The 20,026-nt window shown below is 39.6% G+C and overlaps 2 protein-coding genes across 3 annotated transcripts in view; both read left to right on the top strand.

Moving 5' to 3' along the window:
* The window catches only part of LOC111570357 (3'-5' RNA helicase YTHDC2), a 40,975-nt gene extending 37,262 nt beyond the window's left edge, over positions 1 to 3,713 (top strand). Inside the window, exons 29-31 of one of the 2 annotated variants that reach the window (XM_055019411.1) lie at positions 933 to 1,139; positions 1,285 to 1,467; positions 3,041 to 3,713. In XM_055019411.1, the coding sequence (XP_054875386.1) occupies positions 933 to 1,139; positions 1,285 to 1,467; positions 3,041 to 3,112 (462 nt within the window). In that variant the 3' untranslated portion in view covers positions 3,113 to 3,713. Of the gene's footprint in view, positions 1 to 929; positions 1,140 to 1,284; positions 1,468 to 3,040 lie in introns of both variants that reach the window. The other variant, XM_055019410.1, reaches the window with a different exon arrangement.
* Positions 3,714 to 4,483: 770 nt separating this feature from the next.
* On the top strand, positions 4,484 to 19,270 carry hmgcs1 (3-hydroxy-3-methylglutaryl-CoA synthase 1 (soluble)). Its single transcript, XM_023273069.3, has 10 exons — positions 4,484 to 4,642; positions 6,120 to 6,568; positions 8,611 to 8,736; positions 9,149 to 9,313; positions 10,535 to 10,703; positions 11,182 to 11,352; positions 12,383 to 12,489; positions 12,609 to 12,734; positions 14,493 to 14,650; positions 16,411 to 19,270. Exons 2-10 carry the CDS (start codon positions 6,121 to 6,123, stop codon positions 16,486 to 16,488), a joined length of 1,548 nt encoding a protein of 515 aa, XP_023128837.2. The 5' UTR covers positions 4,484 to 4,642; position 6,120; the 3' UTR covers positions 16,489 to 19,270.
* Positions 19,271 to 20,026: the final 756 nt, after the last annotated feature.

Here is a 20,026-nt window from a genome sequence, read left to right as displayed (position 1 = left end):
TATTGTGATGTCCTTAGTGTAACTGCATATACCCTCCTGTGAAAGTGTACAGTTTCAATTCCACAATAGTTTGTAGATTTGACTTCATGTTCTTTTGTGCTCCATTGCTTCATAATAGGGATAGACTGATTATCAGCCAGACTGATTATTGCGGCAGATAGTTGGCATTTTTCTGATTACTGGTATCAGTACTTTTATTGATCGATCACTGATGAATTAAATACACTACTTCAGGTGTGATGTAGCCAGCTCTCTCTGTCCGTAGTCAGTCTGTGGGCTCAGAAATGTGTCTCATGCAGAGACTGCAAAACCTCAACAAGAAACATAAGATGTTAGTTGCTCTTACAGTAGCTAAGGGTATGCTAACAGCTAGCAGCTAAGTTAGAACGCAGCCACAGATTATCCCGCAACAGAGTCTGGAAAACAATAATTAATAGTGCTTCAATATATGGAGCTTAGTTGGCAATAAACATAACAGAGCATTGAGGATTAACTAACAGAACAAACTGATCCATCTCAGTTGATTCCACATAAACAGAGGAGAGCATCCTAATTAAATCACTCCACACACATTTCTTTTATATATACTCAGTTATAGTCACTCTTATTAATGAAGAAGCCTAGTTATGAATGGCATGCTCTCTATTGTCCCTACCTCCCAGGCATGTAAGGCTTGTCTTAAATAGGTGAGCATTAGCAGTGTTTTTTTTACATTTTCACTATTATACAGTATAAACACTGTTCGTCTGGTAAAAGTGAAGAGTCCGCTTGGAAAACTTCTGAAATTATGACTTCAGTTAAATATTTGATTTAGAGAGTCTCACTTGTAGCAGGTGCACATCATCTTGTTAGATTGACATACTGGGTTTGTTTTATTGATTGTTTTGTCACTTTAACTATACTATTGGTTTCCTCATAATTCTTCCCAGCAGACAATAAAGCCAGTACCTCCTGGCCTGGTCTTTTCATCAGTCCGATACTTCATAATGAAGAGCAGTAACAGCAGGAACTTAGAAATTTCTCAGCAGAAAGGTATCTGGTCCACTACACCAAGCAATGAGACCAAACTCACCAAGGCTTTCCTGGAGAACAGCCTCATCATCCTCATCTTCTCTGTTCAGGGCTCTGGACACTTCCAGGTAACACTGACAGATTAAAAAAAAAAAATCTAAATAACCTACATTACGCTGCATGCAATCTGTGACATATGTACCAGAATGTTGAGAAACACAAATAAGAATCTTTGAGAAACTAAAAATGACACTAATGTATTTTTCTTCGTAGGGCTATGCTCATATGACATCAGCCATCAGTCAGGAGAGCTGCCAGGACTGGGGCTTCATGGGACTAGGAGGGATGTTTAGTGTTGAGTGGATCCACAAAGAGAGTCTTCCCTTCCAGTACACCCAACATATCCTCAACTCGTGGAACAACAACAAAATGGTCCAGATCAGCAGGGATGGGCAGGTGAATACACAGGGTGCTACTGAGTCTGCTTCATATCGTAGATGCTGTTTCACTAAATGGTACAAGCAAGAAATACCAGACAAACCTACAGTATGACTGTTTTAATCATTGTAATTCTAATCTGCTACCAGAGGATTAGAGAACAAAGTCAGGCAACAGGTGATGACTGAAATAACAACAAACAATAAATTAGAACTGAAATATAGGAACATGCCAATAACTAATTTGAACTAAATTACTAATTAGAACTCCACTTCACCAACACAGGCACACAAAAGCTTGCAAGCATTTACAAAAGCTCACCTGGACAAAGAATTGCTTTCCCAGGGTATATAAGAGGATATTTCATGTCATAAGCAGCACTGCACATGCAAAGGCCTACAGTGGTTTAATGCTTACATTCAACAGCACAACTCAGAAGTTGTCAGCTCTCACATAATGCATAAAACAAAAAAATTATGTGACGCCACAAAGGAAGCCATCTTGGCACTGCTGGAAACTGGCATGAGTGAGAGACAGGTAGCCAAAACACTGAAGCTCTCAAAGACAGTTGTTCATTATACCAAGAAAAAACAAGCCAAACATGGTACTACGAAATTGCTAGCTGGTCGCGGGAGCAAACGTCTTTCTACCCCACGAGATGACCGTGTACTCATCCCTTTCTGTGTCAGGAATCATCGTCAACTCTTAAGTAACCTTTAAATATGAGTGGGCACTGGCAAGAAATTTGACTTATTTGGCAAGGACAAAGCCAAGTTACTCTTTGATGGGGATCACAAGGATTGGGCTGTTGATGATGAGGCAAAGGTTCTCTTCAATGATGAATTCAATGATCAGTTCATGTCCACTTCCACCAACTTACTGGTTAGGAGGAAGCCTGGAGAAGCCTACAAACCAGACTGTCCCTACAGTAAAACATGGGGTTGGATCAATGACGATCTGGGGTTGTTTCAGTCTGGGTGGAACAGGGCAAATGCAATTGTGTGAAGGGTGAATGAATCAGGTCATGTACAGGGCTACTCTTGTAAAGAGTCTTCTTCTATCAGCTGGAAAACTCTGGATGGAGAACCAGAACATTGGAACCATGCCCTGGCCTGCTCAATCACCAGATTCTTAATTCAATTGAAAACCAGTGGAAAATCATCAAACGGCAAAATGGAGAACCACAAGCCCAAAAACAGAGCAAATTTGTTTGAATTTGTGCAATAGGAATGGTCTGCTGTGACAGCAGAACAAGACGCATGCCAAGACGCATGGCTGCAGTCATCAAAAGCAATGGTTATGCAATCAAGTACGAACTCCTGTGTGGATCATACGACTAAAACAGACAGAAAAGAAAACATGGAATGCCTACAAGCACTGTTTTTGGCAGTACAATGCCATAGCTATTGATGTAAGAAATAAGTGATTTTGGTTATCAAGAAAACCATGGAAAATGGCTGATATCAGCTCTTAAATTAAACTCTTATGAGCTATTTTTGTTGTTATCAACAAAAATCTATCTACTCGAAAAAAAAGTAGCTGATAAAGGACTGGGTTTGAAATGTTTCACCATCTTTTTTGTCTCATGTAGGAATTGGAGCCCCAAGCAGGCAGCCAGCTGCTCTTACTGTGGGAGAGAAACTCTGGGAATCCAGTTCAGTAAGAGTTAGCAGCCACCACGCCACATGGCAGGACACTGGAAAAGGAACAGATTCATTTGAAGGAGAAAGAAAAGTTCAACTCTTGGGTGTGATTTCACAACTTTGTTTTGTATTTTCATTTTGCCTGTTTAATAGGTAAGACTCTAATTTCACTTTCCGACGTGTTCAAAATAGTACAAATGTTCTTACAAACAGTATGTTCACCATTGAATGACCGTGACTCTACATACATCGTCACCAGGATAGTAAAGAATCTACTGGCGTAGAATAAAAAAGAAATCTATTCATATCACATATGTGTTACCTGTTTTGATTGCACAAATACCAAGGGCTCTTGCACTTAATGCTGATTGTTGAAATTATTTGTTCGTTTTTTCTAGTAAAATTTTAAGAGGTTAATAATTTACGTGTCATTATTATTGTTATCTTTACATGAATTAATACCTCCTGAGACCTGTTTTTTGGAATTTTATTTCATTTTATGTTCATGCTAGAATTTGGCCACTGAAATGTAAACAAGTTTGTGTTTGCAGTTGAGAGTAGGCATCACCGTAATTGTGTTAATGGGATACCAAAAATGTAATTAAAATTTTTACTCTTAAACCCTGTTGTCAGTGTGATGTCTCTGCGGCTCTTTAACAGTGTCCTCTGAATGCCCAGCGGCCAGAATCCACTTGAAAGATGAGAGTAGGTGCACATGTATAAATGTTCATACCTTTATCAGCTCACATAATTGCAGTTTGTTTATTCATGCTTACCATTTACTGATTTCAGGCAGTTCTGTATTTTTCTTCCTGGTGTTTAGGTTCTACGTATTTGGTATGTTTAATATCCTTGCTCATATTTAGAAGCTGGTCTGTAATGCCGATGGTTTATGGTTGGTTTTTATTCCTAAAATAGAGAAAGATGTCTTTGAAAATATGGGCTATACTATTTGAGATACAAAACGAAGACATTTTGATGCCTTAGTAACATTTTAGTGAAAATCACTTTTTGGTTCTTAAAAGCTATTTCAAGCGGTGGAAATTGATTGGTTATAATATAGGCCACAGCGCAGATACAGTAATACACATGCTTTACCAAACAGCGGGCGCTTCAACACCTGAAACTATTAAAGAAGTGAAAAGCAGGACGGCATACTGACTGGACCAAACAACGCGGGTTACCATGGACATGCTGATCCACAAGCGCTGCCCACTAATGTGTTAACGCGCCAGGCACTTCTTTTACACGCTGATTGGCTCATTCTCTCTCACCAGACATCGTACACGTCACACCATTGGACGGCCAATAAGGCTTTTGCCCATGGTTGCGATTCCGAGTCTCCGATTGGCCAGAAGCCTCGAGGCTTTGCAGCGCCGCATGACGCGTGCGAGCTGTGATTGGACAGGAGGCCAGTTGCTGGAGAGCAGAGAATACCCTGCCCTGTCGCCGTCAAATATAAATCCACCGCAGCCAGGCTAGCGATAGCGGGACACAAACCTCAGCGAAACAGAGCCGCTATTCATCACTGGAGGCGACATCACACACAGGTGAGAAGCTTTATAAGCGGTCAGCAGCTTCGAATGTTTATACCTGAAGAAAGCACTGCGTAAAACATTTGCGCTTGTGTCACAAACAAGATGCATCGGTGTGTTTTAATAGAGGATAGTAGTCGTAAGAAGTCTGTCATTCCGTGTTTGGGTGAACTAAATGGGAAATATCGAGTCTTTATCAGCTGCCACGTTTATGACATAGTAGGTATAACATGTATAGCTCAAGACACAAGTCAGTTAAAGTGCTGTAGGGCAGCTGGATGGTGGATAGGAAACGGGTCCGTCAGCTATTTTGTTCCGGATAGCAAATTGTAGCCCATAGCCCAAAACGTCAAATTTGGTGTCTGAAGAGGAACTTTGTCTGGCGAGCTCTGTTTTTCTTTTAAAGCGTGGTCAAATATCTTATTTGTGCAACAAACCAGTCTGGTTCTCCATAGCAGACTGACAGTGTGACAGAATGTAGCCTTTAGCTACCAATGATAAACTTCTTAAGTTCCAGGAAATTCCGTCGGCCTTTGACCCAGTTATGTTCTCCCCGGTCCTTATCTGGTCCCTGTCCTCAACACAGCTCATTTTATGAAGTGTGTATATACTGGGTATGACCGACACAACGGCACACAGCCACTACATACAGCTGACAAACTTTAGACGTTACAAATGCTATATTAAGCCAGTGTTAACCTTGAAAATATCCTACTTATGCAGTTTGAATTAGCTAGCGTAAGCGGCGGCTTTGTATGTGCTGTAGCCTTCGTTTTTGTTTTTTGTTACCAATGTCATATACAGCGAGACTAGCGTTTCGTTGGCGTGATAAGGCAAACAGGTAATAGTACCTCAACGCTGTAGTGCATAACAGTGCTACGATCTCGGCTAACATGCTACCTAGCTGCACAGTGTTCTAGTAACCTTGTCAGATCTCTAAACTTCACAATAACTAAGCAACACTGCAAAGCTAACAGTAATAACCACACCTTTCTGATGTCGCCTAAAGTCTGGCATTGCGATGAAACTACAGTGTTTTTAGGTTGTTTATAATTTACTGATGAGTTTTTGAGCTGAAGTCTCTAATACCCGTCCACTGGAAGAGAACTAGTTCGCATGTTGGCGTTACCCCTTCAGATTGTCTTGTGTAATGACTGGTGCTCCATCGGGGTGTACAACATAAACGGATGTAAATAATGTTTGGTATTCTTGAGAGTGGGTAGGATGCACTTTGACAAACTCAACAGTGTTATTGCAGGTGTTATTCTGGGAAGCTGCTGGCTGTGCATGTGTTGTTTTGAGTATTGCTATGTCTGTTTTGTATTTGTCATCCTCCATACTGAATCGTTCCAACATTAGGAGTCAGGAGGTGTAGCATATTTAATTACTTATTGACTTTTCATAACTGATGCACTTTAAGACTAGGCAAATATATCTCTAGTAAGTAGTTTAATAAAATGCTGAATGGAAAACCCCTTCTCAATCTGTTCAGGATGCCTGGCTCAGCCCCTATTAGTTGTTTAGGACCATGGCCCAAAGATGTCGGTGTCATTGCCATGGAAGTGTACTTCCCATCCCAGTATGTGGATCAGGCAGAACTGGAGCAGTTTGACAGTGTGTCCACTGGTAAATACACTGTGGGCCTGGGCCAGGCTCGCATGGGCTTCTGCTCCGACCGCGAGGACATCAACTCTCTGTGCCTGACTGTGGTCCAGAGGCTGATGGAGAGGAACACCTTGTCCTATGACAGCATTGGCCGACTGGAGGTTGGCACTGAGACCATCATCGACAAGTCCAAGTCTGTCAAAACAGTCATTATGCAGCTGTTTGAGGACTCGGGCAATACAGATGTGGAGGGCGTTGACACCACAAATGCTTGCTATGGCGGTACAGCTGCACTCTTCAATGCTGTTAACTGGGTGGAATCCAGCTCATGGGATGGTAAGTCACCTAACTGGTGTTAATGTGTGTTCATGTCTTTTCAGTAGTTTTGTTTTTTTTTGCCATTGATCAATAGGTGGGTAAGTGTACACAATATTGAAAGCCTGTTTCAGTTTCCCAGAGTTAGATATGACCTCTTCAAACCTAAACAAATGCAGTTTTACAATGATATAGCCCAAATAAAAATTAAAAATCTGAATATTTGCGATACTGGAGCAACAGAATGGTTGCTATTTTTGTTTGACAAATAAGATAAGTTAATTGTATGTGGCTAAAATAATTGGTTGTATGATGCTCTCGGGGGCTGCAATGTGGCGTGGTGGTTAGCACTTTCGCCTTGCAGCTAAAAGATCCCTGCTTCGTGTCCCGGCTTTGCCAGGATCTTTCTGCATGGAGTTTGCATGTTCTCCCTGTGCATGTGTGGGTTTTCACCAGGTACTCCAGCTTCCTCCCACAGTCCAAAAATATGCTGAGGTTATTTGATTATTCTAAATTGCCCGTAGGTATGAATGTGAGTGTGACTGATTGACTGCATATGTAACCCTGCGACAGACTGGCAACCTGTTCAGGGTGTCCCCTGCCTTCACCCCAAGTCAGCTGGGATAGGCTCCAGCCCCCCCGTGACCCTAATGAGTATTAAGCGATGCATAGATAATGGATGGATGATGCTCTCGGGCTGTTTTGGTGCTGGTGGAACTGGGGCTTTACACAAAGTAAATGGAACTATAATAATGCAGAAGGAGGATTCCCTTCACATTCTTCATTAAAACCTCATATCATCAGTGTCTTAGATGCAGTTAGGTGATTCAACAAGACAATGACTCCAAACTCAGAAAATTCAGAGTTATAGGAGTCACTGGAAACTCACGACTGCCATGACAAACATGGTCTTTCCAAGTCTATGTAAACCCGGCTGTATTGTCCCACCCTACTAAAGACAAGTGTCCTGCTATTGATAAATTTCAACAAAATACGTTCTAATTTGATACAGAGATTAAGAGAGAAAATGAATGAAAATTGTTTACAAAATTGCACAGAGACCTGGAAATGAAAATATTACTTTCCACACTAGATTTTGTTTCTTGTGAAAGAAACAAAAAACATTTAAAACAAAACATTTAAAACAAAAGTCCTGTGCCATACACAAAATTAGCCTCGGTGCTTTATACTATGTTATTTATATTATGTTATATTATTGTGAAAACATTTTTAAATTAATTAATTTTTAATTAATTTCCTAATTTTCTCTGGTGTGGTGGTCAACAGTGCCACTTGCTGACGGTTCTTACATGTGGTCGATGAGGGTTATTGTTGTAAGGCCCGTGTTTGTCTGGAAAAGGCTATAGTTATTTATTCAGAGAGATGTACATATGTACAATGTACAATATTTCCATCCATCCATTATCTGTACCTGTTTTATCGTGTGGAGTGTCTCTGAGGGCTGGAGCCTATCCCAGCTGACATTAGGCAAGAGGTGGGGTTCACCCTGGACAGCTCATCATTCTACCAGAGGGCCAACGCAACGAGACAGACAGACGAGACAGACTAACACTTACCAGCAATTTAGAATCACAAATAACCTACCATGCATGTCCATGTGGGTCCAGTACCTGCAGCAAAGTCTTATCTATTTGCCTAATATACTCTTCCACAGTCAGAAAAAATCTAGCAGATTTTTAGTCTTTTTTTACTCTTGCAACACAAAATGGTTCTAATATTACACTAAGTACTATGATATGATTGTAAACACCACTGACTTTAAGATGGACTCTGCTATATTAACCGTGGTGGTACATAATGCACACCACATCGTACCATTCGTTCAAATGTGTTATGGAGTGTTTCTGTTTTCCATCTTGTATATATACACAGCTTTATCCTGTGTAGGGTTGTGGGGCTGCTGGAGTCTATCCCAGCTGACTTAAGGTGAAGGCAGGATTCATCTGGACATCGACCTGTGTTTCTTTTTAATAGGTGTTAATGCGTCACTGATCAAAAGTCAATCTTGTTGTTTTAACATTTTTCATGTTTCATCCCTACAGGGCGTTATGCTTTGGTAGTAGCGGGGGACATTGCTGTCTATGCCACAGGGAGTGCTCGGCCTACAGGGGGTGCTGGTGCCGTGGCCATGCTGGTTGGACCTAATGCTCCCCTGGCCTTTGAACGAGGTCAGTTAGCCAGACAACTTTGTTTGTTGTGCTTGGTTTGTCAGGCAGCATTCCCAGGTGACTCTCTGATGAGGCCCAGCTATTATTTAACTGCTCTTGTTGTCCAAACTTCTGTTCCAAGTCAACAATTTTTTGATCTCCTCAACTGGTACTGACCAGTTGATGTCTTCTCTCACTTGGCTATAGGAGTCAAGCCTCCTGTGTTTGTTTTTATTCTGTGTTTATTATTTGTTTTCCTTTTCTGGTTCGTGTTTATGTATGTGGGGATTAGGTGTTGAACTTTACGTCTAAATAGTAGGAGCTACCTCAGCCATTCTGGAAAAGCTCATTAACAGCAGTACTTGTAGGTGAGCATAAAACAAAATGTCATGTTTTAAATGATTACATTTGAAAATTTGTTTGAACAATTCAGGTCTACGGGGAACCCACATGCAACATGCATATGACTTCTACAAGCCAGACATGGTGTCAGAATACCCTGTAGTGGATGGCAAGATGTCCATAGAGTGCTACCTGAGTGCCTTGGACCGCTGCTACTCTGTGTATCGCAACAAGATCCATGCACAATGGCAAAGAGGTGGGTTAACAATGATCCTTCAATACTTGAAACTATTTCACAACAGCTTGTTTTTATATTCTTCTACATTTAAATAAGTATTTTTTGTTTTGATTTGACAGGACAGTGTAGAAAGACATGCAGTGTAGGAGAGAGAACAGAGGAGTGACATGCATTAAATCATCTGACAGGCCAGGATTTGAGCCAGGTCTACTGTTCAGGCACATTTTCCCATATAATATGAACCATTCAAGTCACCTCTGCAGACAGTCTCCTACACCTTAGTTTTCTGACTCTTCAATGTCATCACTGTCTGTATTTATGTTCTGTCCCCGTGCTGCCTTTTGACACCCTCTTTAAATGTCGCAATCTGCCTATGTTCTGAGTCAGTGTACCTTCCCAGACCCGCTCTTTGTGTCTGTAAACCCACCGTATACTGGAATACCAATACAACACTACAACATATTATATACAGTACTCTGAAGTAAGGGCTTAAATAAAGCACCCCTTTGTTTTTATTTAATCCAGTTTATTGAGTCACTCTGAATCAAGGATTAAGCCCCTAATGTGTGATGGTCAAAATACCATTCTGTTGGAAAGCTGCTCTTCCTACCATGCTTGTGGATGTAGGATGGAGGAACTAGTTGGATAATAGCCTAATTAGTTAAGAGGAATTAGGATGTTACCTGCTTGCTGTGCTAAGAAGTTTACCTAAGTTCAGTGACCATGAAATAGTTTAATAAGATGAGTCCTATACCCCCTTATGTTAACACGTGCAATATCTGAGAACATGAGAACAATGTGTTTGAAGATACATTTTATACTACTCATAAGCAATATTTCCAGCTCTGGACGTGATTCCAGGCTGTGTTTCCATGACAGCCTGTTTGCTGTATTATTGTATTCCTTCCTTTGAAATAAGCTTTGTCACTTTTTGTAAGCAGCAATGTGCATGGTGTACTGGTGGAAACAGTGCCGCTAAATTAGAGTTACGTGTAGATAAATCAGGCCAAGTCATATTGTTGGTACTTCCTGTAGACACTACGGTCCTATTATGACTCACTTCTCCAGGTTGTTTTCTCCTGACTAGATCCTTGCATATGTTGTATCTACTCTCAGATGTACGTCGCTTTGGATAAAAGCATCTGCTAAATGAAATTGTAGAATAAAAAAAGTAACTATCATTTAATACAGAAAACTGTTTTCGAGAATTATAGGGTTTTATCATTCTTTTTCTGACAGAGGCCTCAGAGAAACGCTTCACTCTGGAGGACTTTGGCTTTTTAGTATTCCATTCTCCGTACTGCAAGCTGGTACAGAAGTCACTGGCTAGACTGATGCTGAATGACTTTCTGAGCCACCCAAGCCCCAACACTGAGACAGGACCCTTCACAGGCCTTGATGCCTTCAGGTACTTATAGAATAAAGCAAGGTTTTGATGGTTTTTTTTTTTTTTCATTAAAACTTTACTAAAGTTCTGTTCTAGAAGGGCTAATGCAGCATAGAACACAAGTAAATATGCAGGTGTAGTTTATGTTATGTTGTTTTATCTCCTAATCACTGCAGAATGCCACATTACTCACCAAGGCCCACATGTTCCTTCACTCCCTCATACCTTCTTCACCTCTAGTGGCAATTTGCCATTTTTTCATTTATTCTTGTCCTGGGAACAATGGTTATTGCTAATTTTAATTGAATATCAAGTTTGGCAGTAGTTTAGATAACTATTTAGTGAGCCATGTCCTTTTTTATTTTTCACATGACCAAAACCTGACTAAGCATCTTTAATTCTGTTAAGGCAGGACTAAGTAATTTCATAACAACATGAAGATACAATGCAGCACAGAGTAGTGATTCTATTGCTCATCATGTGTGTTTTTGGTTGGCAGAGATGTAAAGCCAGAAGAGACCTATTTTGACCGAGATGTGGAGAAGGCCTTCATGAAGGCCAGCGCAGATCTGTTTGAGAGGAAGACCAAGCCATCCCTGCTAATCTCAAACCAGAATGGAAACATGTACACCCCTTCTGTCTATGGCTGCCTGGCATCACTTATTGCGCAGTATGTCTCAGTTTCTGAGTTTTGTCTGACTTACGTTAATTCATCCCAAAACAATTATTCGATTCAAATACTCAAAGCCTGGGACTCAAAGTCAAAGCCACTATTATAACCTCCTTGAAAAAAATATTCAGTCATTAAAACAACTCAAAACAACAGTATAGGGAATGATGTATTTCTAAATTTGGGTCAAAATCAGATCGATATTTTGCGTTAGCACCCTTTGCCTTTAAAAAAAGCATTAAGTAAAGGGACTTGGCAGGTAGGTTGTTCCAAGCTTATTTGAGAATTTAGTACAGTTCTTATGCAGCTTTAAACTGTATCAGTTTCTTTGGTCTCCTCAAGTAATCCCAAACTGACCCTTTGATACTGAGGCCAGGGTTCAGACCATCTATTGCATCTTGTTTTTCTTATGCTTGAAGATATCGCTATAATTCTTTGGCAGTATGTTTAGACATGTGTTAGTACAATTTGAAGTTTTGACTGGTCAGACTCCTTCTTGTTAAGAGACTAGACATGAGTGCCTAAACTTTTTGGACAATACTGTATATTTTAAAGATTTCCTTATAGATTAACTTGTTAGTGGAGGGTGGGATCTCCATATGTCATCTTATATCATTGAAGGGACATTTTGTGAACAGTAGTTCTTAAAAGAGTGGGACCCTGTTCTGCTTGCAGTAATGCTGGTTGGTAATTTTAAAAACATGGAGTACATACAGCAGCATTGCTTCAGCCTTGTCCTCAGATACTACTAGTTTGTTAAAACACACTGGCCAGTCCCTACAAACACATTTGCATGTTGATACCGGATCAAATTGTGAGCACACTTGGGATATTGACAACACATTTTGTGAAAATTTGTAAATAAACAGATTTATGGAGAGTACAGATTTCTATAGCTGGATATAGATTACATGTTAATATCAGGTGGAAATGGGAAACCATGATCCTGGCATCATGGATTCAAATGGCCTGAAACTGTTGAGTGTCAGTGTTGTATGGAAAGACAATCTTTGTTGTCTCTGTGTTGTAGACACACACCTTCACAAATAGCAGGACAGAGGATTGGAGTTTTCTCCTATGGTTCAGGATTTGCTGCTACTCTGTATTCTCTTAGAGTCACACAGGACCACACGCCTGGTAAGTCAAACATTTTTCATTTCAGTAGTGCGATGCAGATAAAGTGGGAGTGTATAGTCATTCTAAAATTGTAGAATGAAACAGTAATGTGTTTCTCTATGTGATCTGTTGATTGTCAGGATCTGGTCTGGACAAACTTGTGTCTAGCCTGAGTGACCTTAAAGTTAGATTGGACTCAAGGAAGAAGGTTTCTCCTGCCGTCTTCTCTGAAAATATGAAGCTGAGAGAGGAGACACATCACTTGGGTATGGCCCTGCTTTCACAGCTGCTCATTCCTGATTCTGAGGGAGCCGTTCCAATATTTCGACAGAGTAAAACTTTCATTAACTCCCCAGTTGATGCTTATTTTCTCTGAACATGTTTAAGTTGTTTGATGGTACTGACAAGTTTGTGAATGTTAATCCAAAATGGGAGAAGGAGCTAAACGTATTGAACACAAAATTTTACTTTGTCTTTAAAATTACTTTTGCTGGTAATTAGACAGGACAGTGTAGTGCCAGCTTTGAACAGTGGGTGTTGTACTAATGCCCCTCAGCCTAATGCCCTTACTACATAAATGCCACATAAGCACTACCACATCAGTGCACAACGGCCCTAACCATCTGTTTCACCTCATTTGTAGAGGTTTTACATCTCTCTGTTACTGTTATGTCAGTTGTATTGTTACATGCAGCAATCTAAAGCACATTCCAGATAATACCAGTATAAAAATATTTTGAGCACGTGTGATCATTCAGAAGACTTTTTGAGTACTTGTTTCTTATTATGCTGTGCAACAGGTCTGTATAACATTACAGCTTTACAGCTTGTAATTAGTGCTTGTGTGTTTTTGCAAAGGGACACATAGTTACAATAAAGGAAGTCTAAAAAGTTGGCAGCATTTTAAAGTTTAGTCCACATAAGCTGGGGATGTCGCAAGCGACTATTTTCGCTGTTGATTAAATGTGAATTTAGATTTAGGCTAGTCACTAACCCAAAAGTAAAGCTAATCAATAATTTTCAATGTCACCTATAAACAATTATTGCATGTATTTAAAAGGTATTAGAAACTGTTTATCAAATTCTTCAGTAACCAAATTGTACAGCACTTTCTATCGTGCTTTATTATACGTTCCACAATAGCCTACAAAACGTAACAACTCACTAATAAAAGGTTCAGATGCCTGTGCCAAGCATGGTTTGCTCCAGTCGAGGGGTCATATGCCAGTTCATTCTGAAACAACCACATAAAATGTTATTTTAAAATTTTTAGATTAAAGTGGTTTTACAAGATGTCAAGTGTCCCACTGAAATTTCTGATATCAACTAGAGAAGGTACCAACATTTAGTTTTTCAGTTGACTAATTGTCCACATTCTTTACATAGACAGTACGGACGCTGCAACAGTGACATATAAAGCATAGAAGAGTGTGTAGCAGAGGGGAGACTTTTACGTACTAAGTGAAAGGAACTAATCACTAGAAACATAATGGTGATAACCTTCTGCTCTGCTCTGAACAATGCTGTCTTAACATTTGTTAATGTAATGAATTCTCAGAAGTGGCACTGGAGTTACTGAGATAAGAGTGGATTCCGATTTATACTGTCAAGAATCAGTCTGATGCAGTCAGGCAGGGCACTTCTCAAAGAGCCCTGCCTCGATTCAGAACACTGGACCGACCCCAGTTCTGTTGGCACTCGAAGTTAATCTCACCAACGGGACATTAACTGATATTGAAGTGGCCATATTATGTAAAATCCAGCTTTTCATTGTTTTTGAACATAATTAGGTGTCTCCAATCTTTCTAGGGACACACAAAATAGGAGACAAGACCAATCTTTTGTTAAAACCAGTTGTATTATAAGCATGGTAGAATTAACTGTTTAATCTGAACCTTGAAATACACATTCTGTAAGAATTGCAAAACTTGTTAAAACAAAGGGTGTAGTATGGAATCTTTAACAATCATGCTTGTCTTTCTGCTTGCTTTCCTTATGTTCGTTTTTTAACTCTGTCCATGTAGCCAGCTACGTCCCTCGAGGCCCAACTGAAGATTTGTTTCCAGGGACATGGTACTTGACAAGAGTGGATGACAAACACCGCAGGGAATACGCTCGTAGACCTTTGGAGGATGACCTGCCAGCGGAGCCAGAACTTGTTCGTTCTAGCACTGCAACTGAGGTACAGGATGCAAAAAGATTAGGACAGTCAATTTGCTCCTTTAATGTAGATCAAAGGGGTTTGTTCACAGGTTTAATAGCTGTAAATGTAGTCCTGTGTGACACTTAGACAGTTTAGGCACACAACTCATTAACTTCAATGTTGTGCATTTTCTATCTGTAGATGGATGTAATTGCCAGTACTCCGATAGCTCCAAGAATATTTCTACAATGCTAATTCCATCAGTACAGTCTGCTGCACAGTTTTTCTGTTCACCTAAAATATTCGTTACATTCACTGATTATTGTTACCTACAATGCAACTTACTTGTCAGCAGTTCAGTAAGAGATTAGGAGTGTTATGGTAGTAGTGGATAATGCAGCCTGGAATGTCTAGCCTGCCACAAAGATTTTTCAAACTTGTAGGACATTTGTCAGGCCTCAGACTTCTTGTATGGAGACACTTTATGCAGAATTCTCTCCCTTCTGATGATGAAATGCATTGTGGTTATGAAAATTTTGTCGAAATTTCCCTTTATTTTACTGTCAGTGAAATGTTTACTGCAGGTGTTTCACATTCAGAAGCTTGCCAAAAAGACCAAGGATTATGCTCTTTGAGTATCAAATGTAAAATACAAAATAAGCACTCAGAGAGCACAGTACTCCGCCAAGGCTGCTCAGTTGTATCATTTCCGACGAATAAGTCCTGATAAACCCGCAGCAGTCAATTTGTAGTAGGATTGCAATCGTGATCGTCAGCAGGCAGCTGACGTAGTGTTTACTTGTAGTCACAGTTACAGTGACGCTGTGCCGTTGTCTCGCAATGATACAGAAGTCTTTAACAATTCGGTGGATCTGGACTATAAGCTGCATCACTGCCAAAATCTTATCAGGTGGTCCTTGTATCATTTCTGACCTCCCCTGAAAGTTTCATCCAAATCCGTTATTCTGTTTTTAAGTAGTGTTGCTAACAGTCAAACAGACGGACAAACGTACATCACATAGCTCCGCCTCATTCTTTAGCAGAGTAATAATAGGTGTAGATCAGAATATGGGGAGGCCCTATCTTGAATACTAAAACAAAGAAACTTATAAAGCAGGGGAAAATTAAAGCCTCAAAGAGAAAGCCTGTTTGTCAGAAAAATTTGGATTTTCATTGCAGTTTTAAGAAAAATAAAGGTCACTTTGAGTTCTGGATGGCACACAGCTGTGAATTAGGACTGGAGTATATCTAAATGCTGTGACACAGTGTATTCCAGTGTTTGCTTGCGTATTGATGGCTGTTTGTCTAGCAAGTTTCAGCAACGGACAATACAGAAAGAAAGGTTAAAAAAAAAAAAAAAGAAGGTAAAAGTTAAAAATAGGTTTAGATAATTCATGAAAGAATAAAGACCAGGTGTGAATCATTACCAATACACTATAAAAAGAAAATATAAATGACAAACACATGTTAAACTTAAATAGAATAATATAAAATAAAAGCAAAAATAAAATACAACAGAATATACAGTAGAATAAAAGCACAGTGCTGTTACAGTGCAGTGACATAAAAGGCACTGGCAAAGAAAAAGGAATGAAGCCCAGATTTACAAGAACTCAGAATTGGGCAGCTGACTTTGTGTATTTTGGGAGTATTTTCAGATATACGCTGCTGAGAAACTGAATACTGCTTTTCCATTTGTAGTCCCATATGATGTTAGACGTCTGGACTGTTCAGATCTGAAATAAACACTTTGTAAACTGCCATTCGATTATTGTTAATGATCTGTTTTCCCCTTCCAGCACATTCCCAGTCCAGCCAAGAAGATGCCTCGCATTCCTGCAGCCACTGCTGGCCCTGACGCCACCATCAGCAACTGACAGCACTCTGCTTAGTTCTGAGAGTTATCAAGGTGCAACAGTTTGGGAACTATAACAACTATCTCACTCTAGAGGTCAGATGGCTAGCAAGAGAAGGCAATGTCACCTCTAGATGATTATGTTAAACATGATTAGATTGAAGCAGTGTGTTATTGAAGTGTTCAGAGGAGGACTGTGTCCTGCCTGTACCCGTCCTGTCACCCCCTTGTTGACACGTGCTGTCGGACAGTAAATTCTATATCTCACCAGAATCTATTCTTACCTTCTTATCTATTATTTGCAGTCATTTGTTTATTTTAGCAAGCCTCTGTTTTGATTTTGCATTTGAGCAAAGGGGACAGTTACATTTAGGAGGAGTGCAGGCAGACAGTAGCCTTGAATGTTGCAAATATCAAGTGTCCAGCTGCCAGCCAGTATCAGTAAGATTAAAAAGACATAATTCCATGTGGCTTCAGGCCTCCTGCAGATAAATGAACAAAAGGGAGTGGGCATCAGCTGCTTGTTTATATAAATATAGTGCTGCTGCCACATAAGCACAGCATGTGGTGGAGCTTTAACCCCCACTCCTGCTGTTGGTATTTATTACCTCATTTTTCCAGGACTAGATTTGGACTCTGTTTTCATCATGTGACCTTGTGACCACACATCAGTAACAGCTGGACTCCAGATGCAAAATAATGCTCTGCCAAGAAGGCTTCAGAATCTTCTTCAAACATCTCTCTAAAGTCTAGCAACATAGCTTGATTCTGCAGTGAGGTATCCTCATCTTTACTTAACCTTCCAGTCTTATCGGGTTTTTAGTGTCTATTTAAAACAGTTACAGGAGATATTTGATAACAGTTTAATCATTTCACTAGTTCATAATTTGAAAATACCAAACCTTCTCTGGCTTCAGCATCTCAATTGTGTATTTAAAAAAAAAAAAAAAAAAAAAAAAAAAAACCTACCTTTTTGAAACTTGTCAACTGAGTATCTTTATTTTTGACTATTGGCCAGACAAGTTGTTTCAAGATGTCAACTTGGACTGTGGCTACTTGAACTGGACAATGCTCGCATTTTTTAAAAAATTGTTTTTGGTTTTGCGAGCTGCATGATTAATCTTTTCAGATATAAAATCAATTGCAGCTGGCTGTTTTCCCAAACCACCTTTCAATGCCCTAGTTATAGTATTTGCATTTTCATTGCCACCACATGTATTATGTTCAACATGTTAAAAACAAATCTAAAAATAACAAGGAAGTCAGTTGAAAATTGTTGCTATGACAACATTGACATTGTCCCTGAGTCGCTTGTATTGTAATGTTGCCCAGCAGTAGCCAACATCAGCATACAACCAAAAGACAAAGAAGTAATTATATATGTATCATTGCAATGTCTGAGAAATGTAACCAATGTAGGTTAACACTGCAAATATCATTTGCTTGGAGTACAAATAATCAGTGGAACCACAGCACTCCAGCCACCAGCAGGAGATACAATAAACACTTACTGTCCACCAAGCTAAAATAGCCTCAATCAGATACAACCACCCTTCCAGGTGCCAGTCACATTGAACAGTGTTGTGTGCTGCTGTTGAACTGTATTGTTATATTGGTGACGTTTCCAAAATTGTCTTTGCCCAATTTCTGAAAATAATGGCAGACTAGTTATGAAACATATCTTTGTGTTATACAAAATTGCAATGTTTCATCACTACTTTTCTCAAACTACGAAAGATACGACACAAACTGGCTCTTAGGACCTTGATGACGCCTAGCTTTACTGCAGGGCTGAATCAGTTGGAGAGAGACAAACCAATTGGAAACAGTGTGTAAATGTGACTGGAGTCATATTAAAGGTTTCATCTGTGTATTTAATCATATGCCAAGGAAAGCATCTTAGGTTCTGTAACTGTCGTCATGTCAGATTCATTAAATAACAAAAATATAATGCAGTGGTTCGTACTAAAGCCTTAATGTGAAACGGCTTCATTTGGTGAAGTTACAGGACACTGAAAGAAAATTCTAGTGATGGCATATAAAAGTGAGCAGTTTGTTATTTCATCGTGGTTGTTTTTCCTGTGTTTCCACTGACATTAATTTGAGTTGATAACACTGCAGTCAGCAGCAAAACACAAATGCTGAAACGGAGCTAAGGCAGAAAACGTTAGCCTTAAAATAGCAGGCTTTGTTCTGTTTGTGTTGCAGACTTGTACACAGGGATCAGTGAAGTTGTGATAGTTGATGTAAAGATGACATCATTCTTAAGCCTTACAGTAAGTACATTTCAACAGTAGACAAAGCTTTTCATTCAATAATGTACAGATAATATTTTTTAATTGTACAGTAAATGGTAAAATGCTCTACAGTTACGTGGGGCCTTTTACCTACTCCACAAGCGCTTTACAATGTTTCTCATTTACCCACTCGCATACAACGCAAGGTGCTATAATGTCATTGGGAGCAACCTGGGGTTCAGTGTTTTGCCTAAAACGCTAAGGGATCAAACCACCAACCCTGAAGTTTGTGGACAACCTGCTCTACCATCTGAGTTGTACTTACACAAACTTACAAGGCACACACACACACAGCGGACTTGGTATGACTGCAATACTACATGTGTGGTACATGTTTGTACACCCTCTCTCAGAGTTCACAGAATCTTTTCCAGTGTTGAATAGTATGTAGAGTACAAACTAAGATTATTTATGCCATGTAGATATGAATGTAATGATGTCTCAGATTCATTTTATCTGAACAGTTTGTATAAACATGTAGATTCAAAATAAACTACGCTGAACATGTGTACTGAATTTTTTTTTCCCCTCAAGGTAAGATGAAAATCCTAAACTAATTAAAGAATTTTTCCCACTGTTATGTCTTTTCAATATACTGCTTTTTGAGTACCTTATCCAAAAGATTTTTTTAATATGTATTCCTATGCATGAATTCCTAAGAGTATTTAAAAGACAAGTGACAAAACAAATAGTAAAAATGTCAGGACTTCAAAATTTTCTGAGAGATTTCAGCTTACCATCTACACATTCATTAAAACCACACCTGATACTGTTTGAGCTTCACAGAAATGCATCAGCCCAGGGTATGATGTGCATTTGAGTTCCTCGCAGCATGTAGAAACTCTGCTATTATGCACTCGGGCCTGTGATCACACTCATTGCAACAAAAAGTGACGATTTACTGCTCAGGACTTGGGCTTCACAGCTCTGCGTTGAAAGGGCACTTTGAACGAGGAAGCTCATCACAATGGTAGACATTTTATTATTTAGACCACCAATCAATCTGCATAGTGCAACCAAACATTGTATAGCATAAACCTCAACAGAGGGAATTACAAATGCTAGTGTATAAATTGCAATAAGCTGTCACAGCTTCAACTTCAGTCCAACGAGACATTTTTTTTTTTTAGAAAATATTTGTTTACATCATCACCGCTCTTCCTTGCAGTTATTTTTGTCAACAAATTGAATTAAACTCCATGAACCTATAGCTTGCCTGGTGACAGCAGGTTCCATTATAAAGCTCCCTGAGGGTTGCAGATG

This window comes from Amphiprion ocellaris, chromosome 17 (genome assembly GCF_022539595.1).
Source record: "Amphiprion ocellaris isolate individual 3 ecotype Okinawa chromosome 17, ASM2253959v1, whole genome shotgun sequence".
NCBI classification, from domain to species: domain Eukaryota; kingdom Metazoa; phylum Chordata; class Actinopteri; family Pomacentridae; genus Amphiprion; species Amphiprion ocellaris.
This window is presented reverse-complemented; position numbering and strand designations above follow the sequence as displayed.

Bases quoted from the DNA above. Each gene is read 5' to 3' on its own strand.
- hmgcs1 (XM_023273069.3), top strand. From the start codon at position 6,121: ATGCCTGGCTCAGCCCCTATTAGTTGTTTAGGACCATGGCCCAAAGAT. The intron at 9,314-10,534 runs GTGGGTTAACAA...TTTTTCTGACAG, and splicing joins CCATGCACAATGGCAAAGAG to AGGCCTCAGAGAAACGCTTC. The intron at 11,353-12,382 runs GTATGTCTCAGT...TCTGTGTTGTAG, and splicing joins CTGGCATCACTTATTGCGCA to ACACACACCTTCACAAATAG.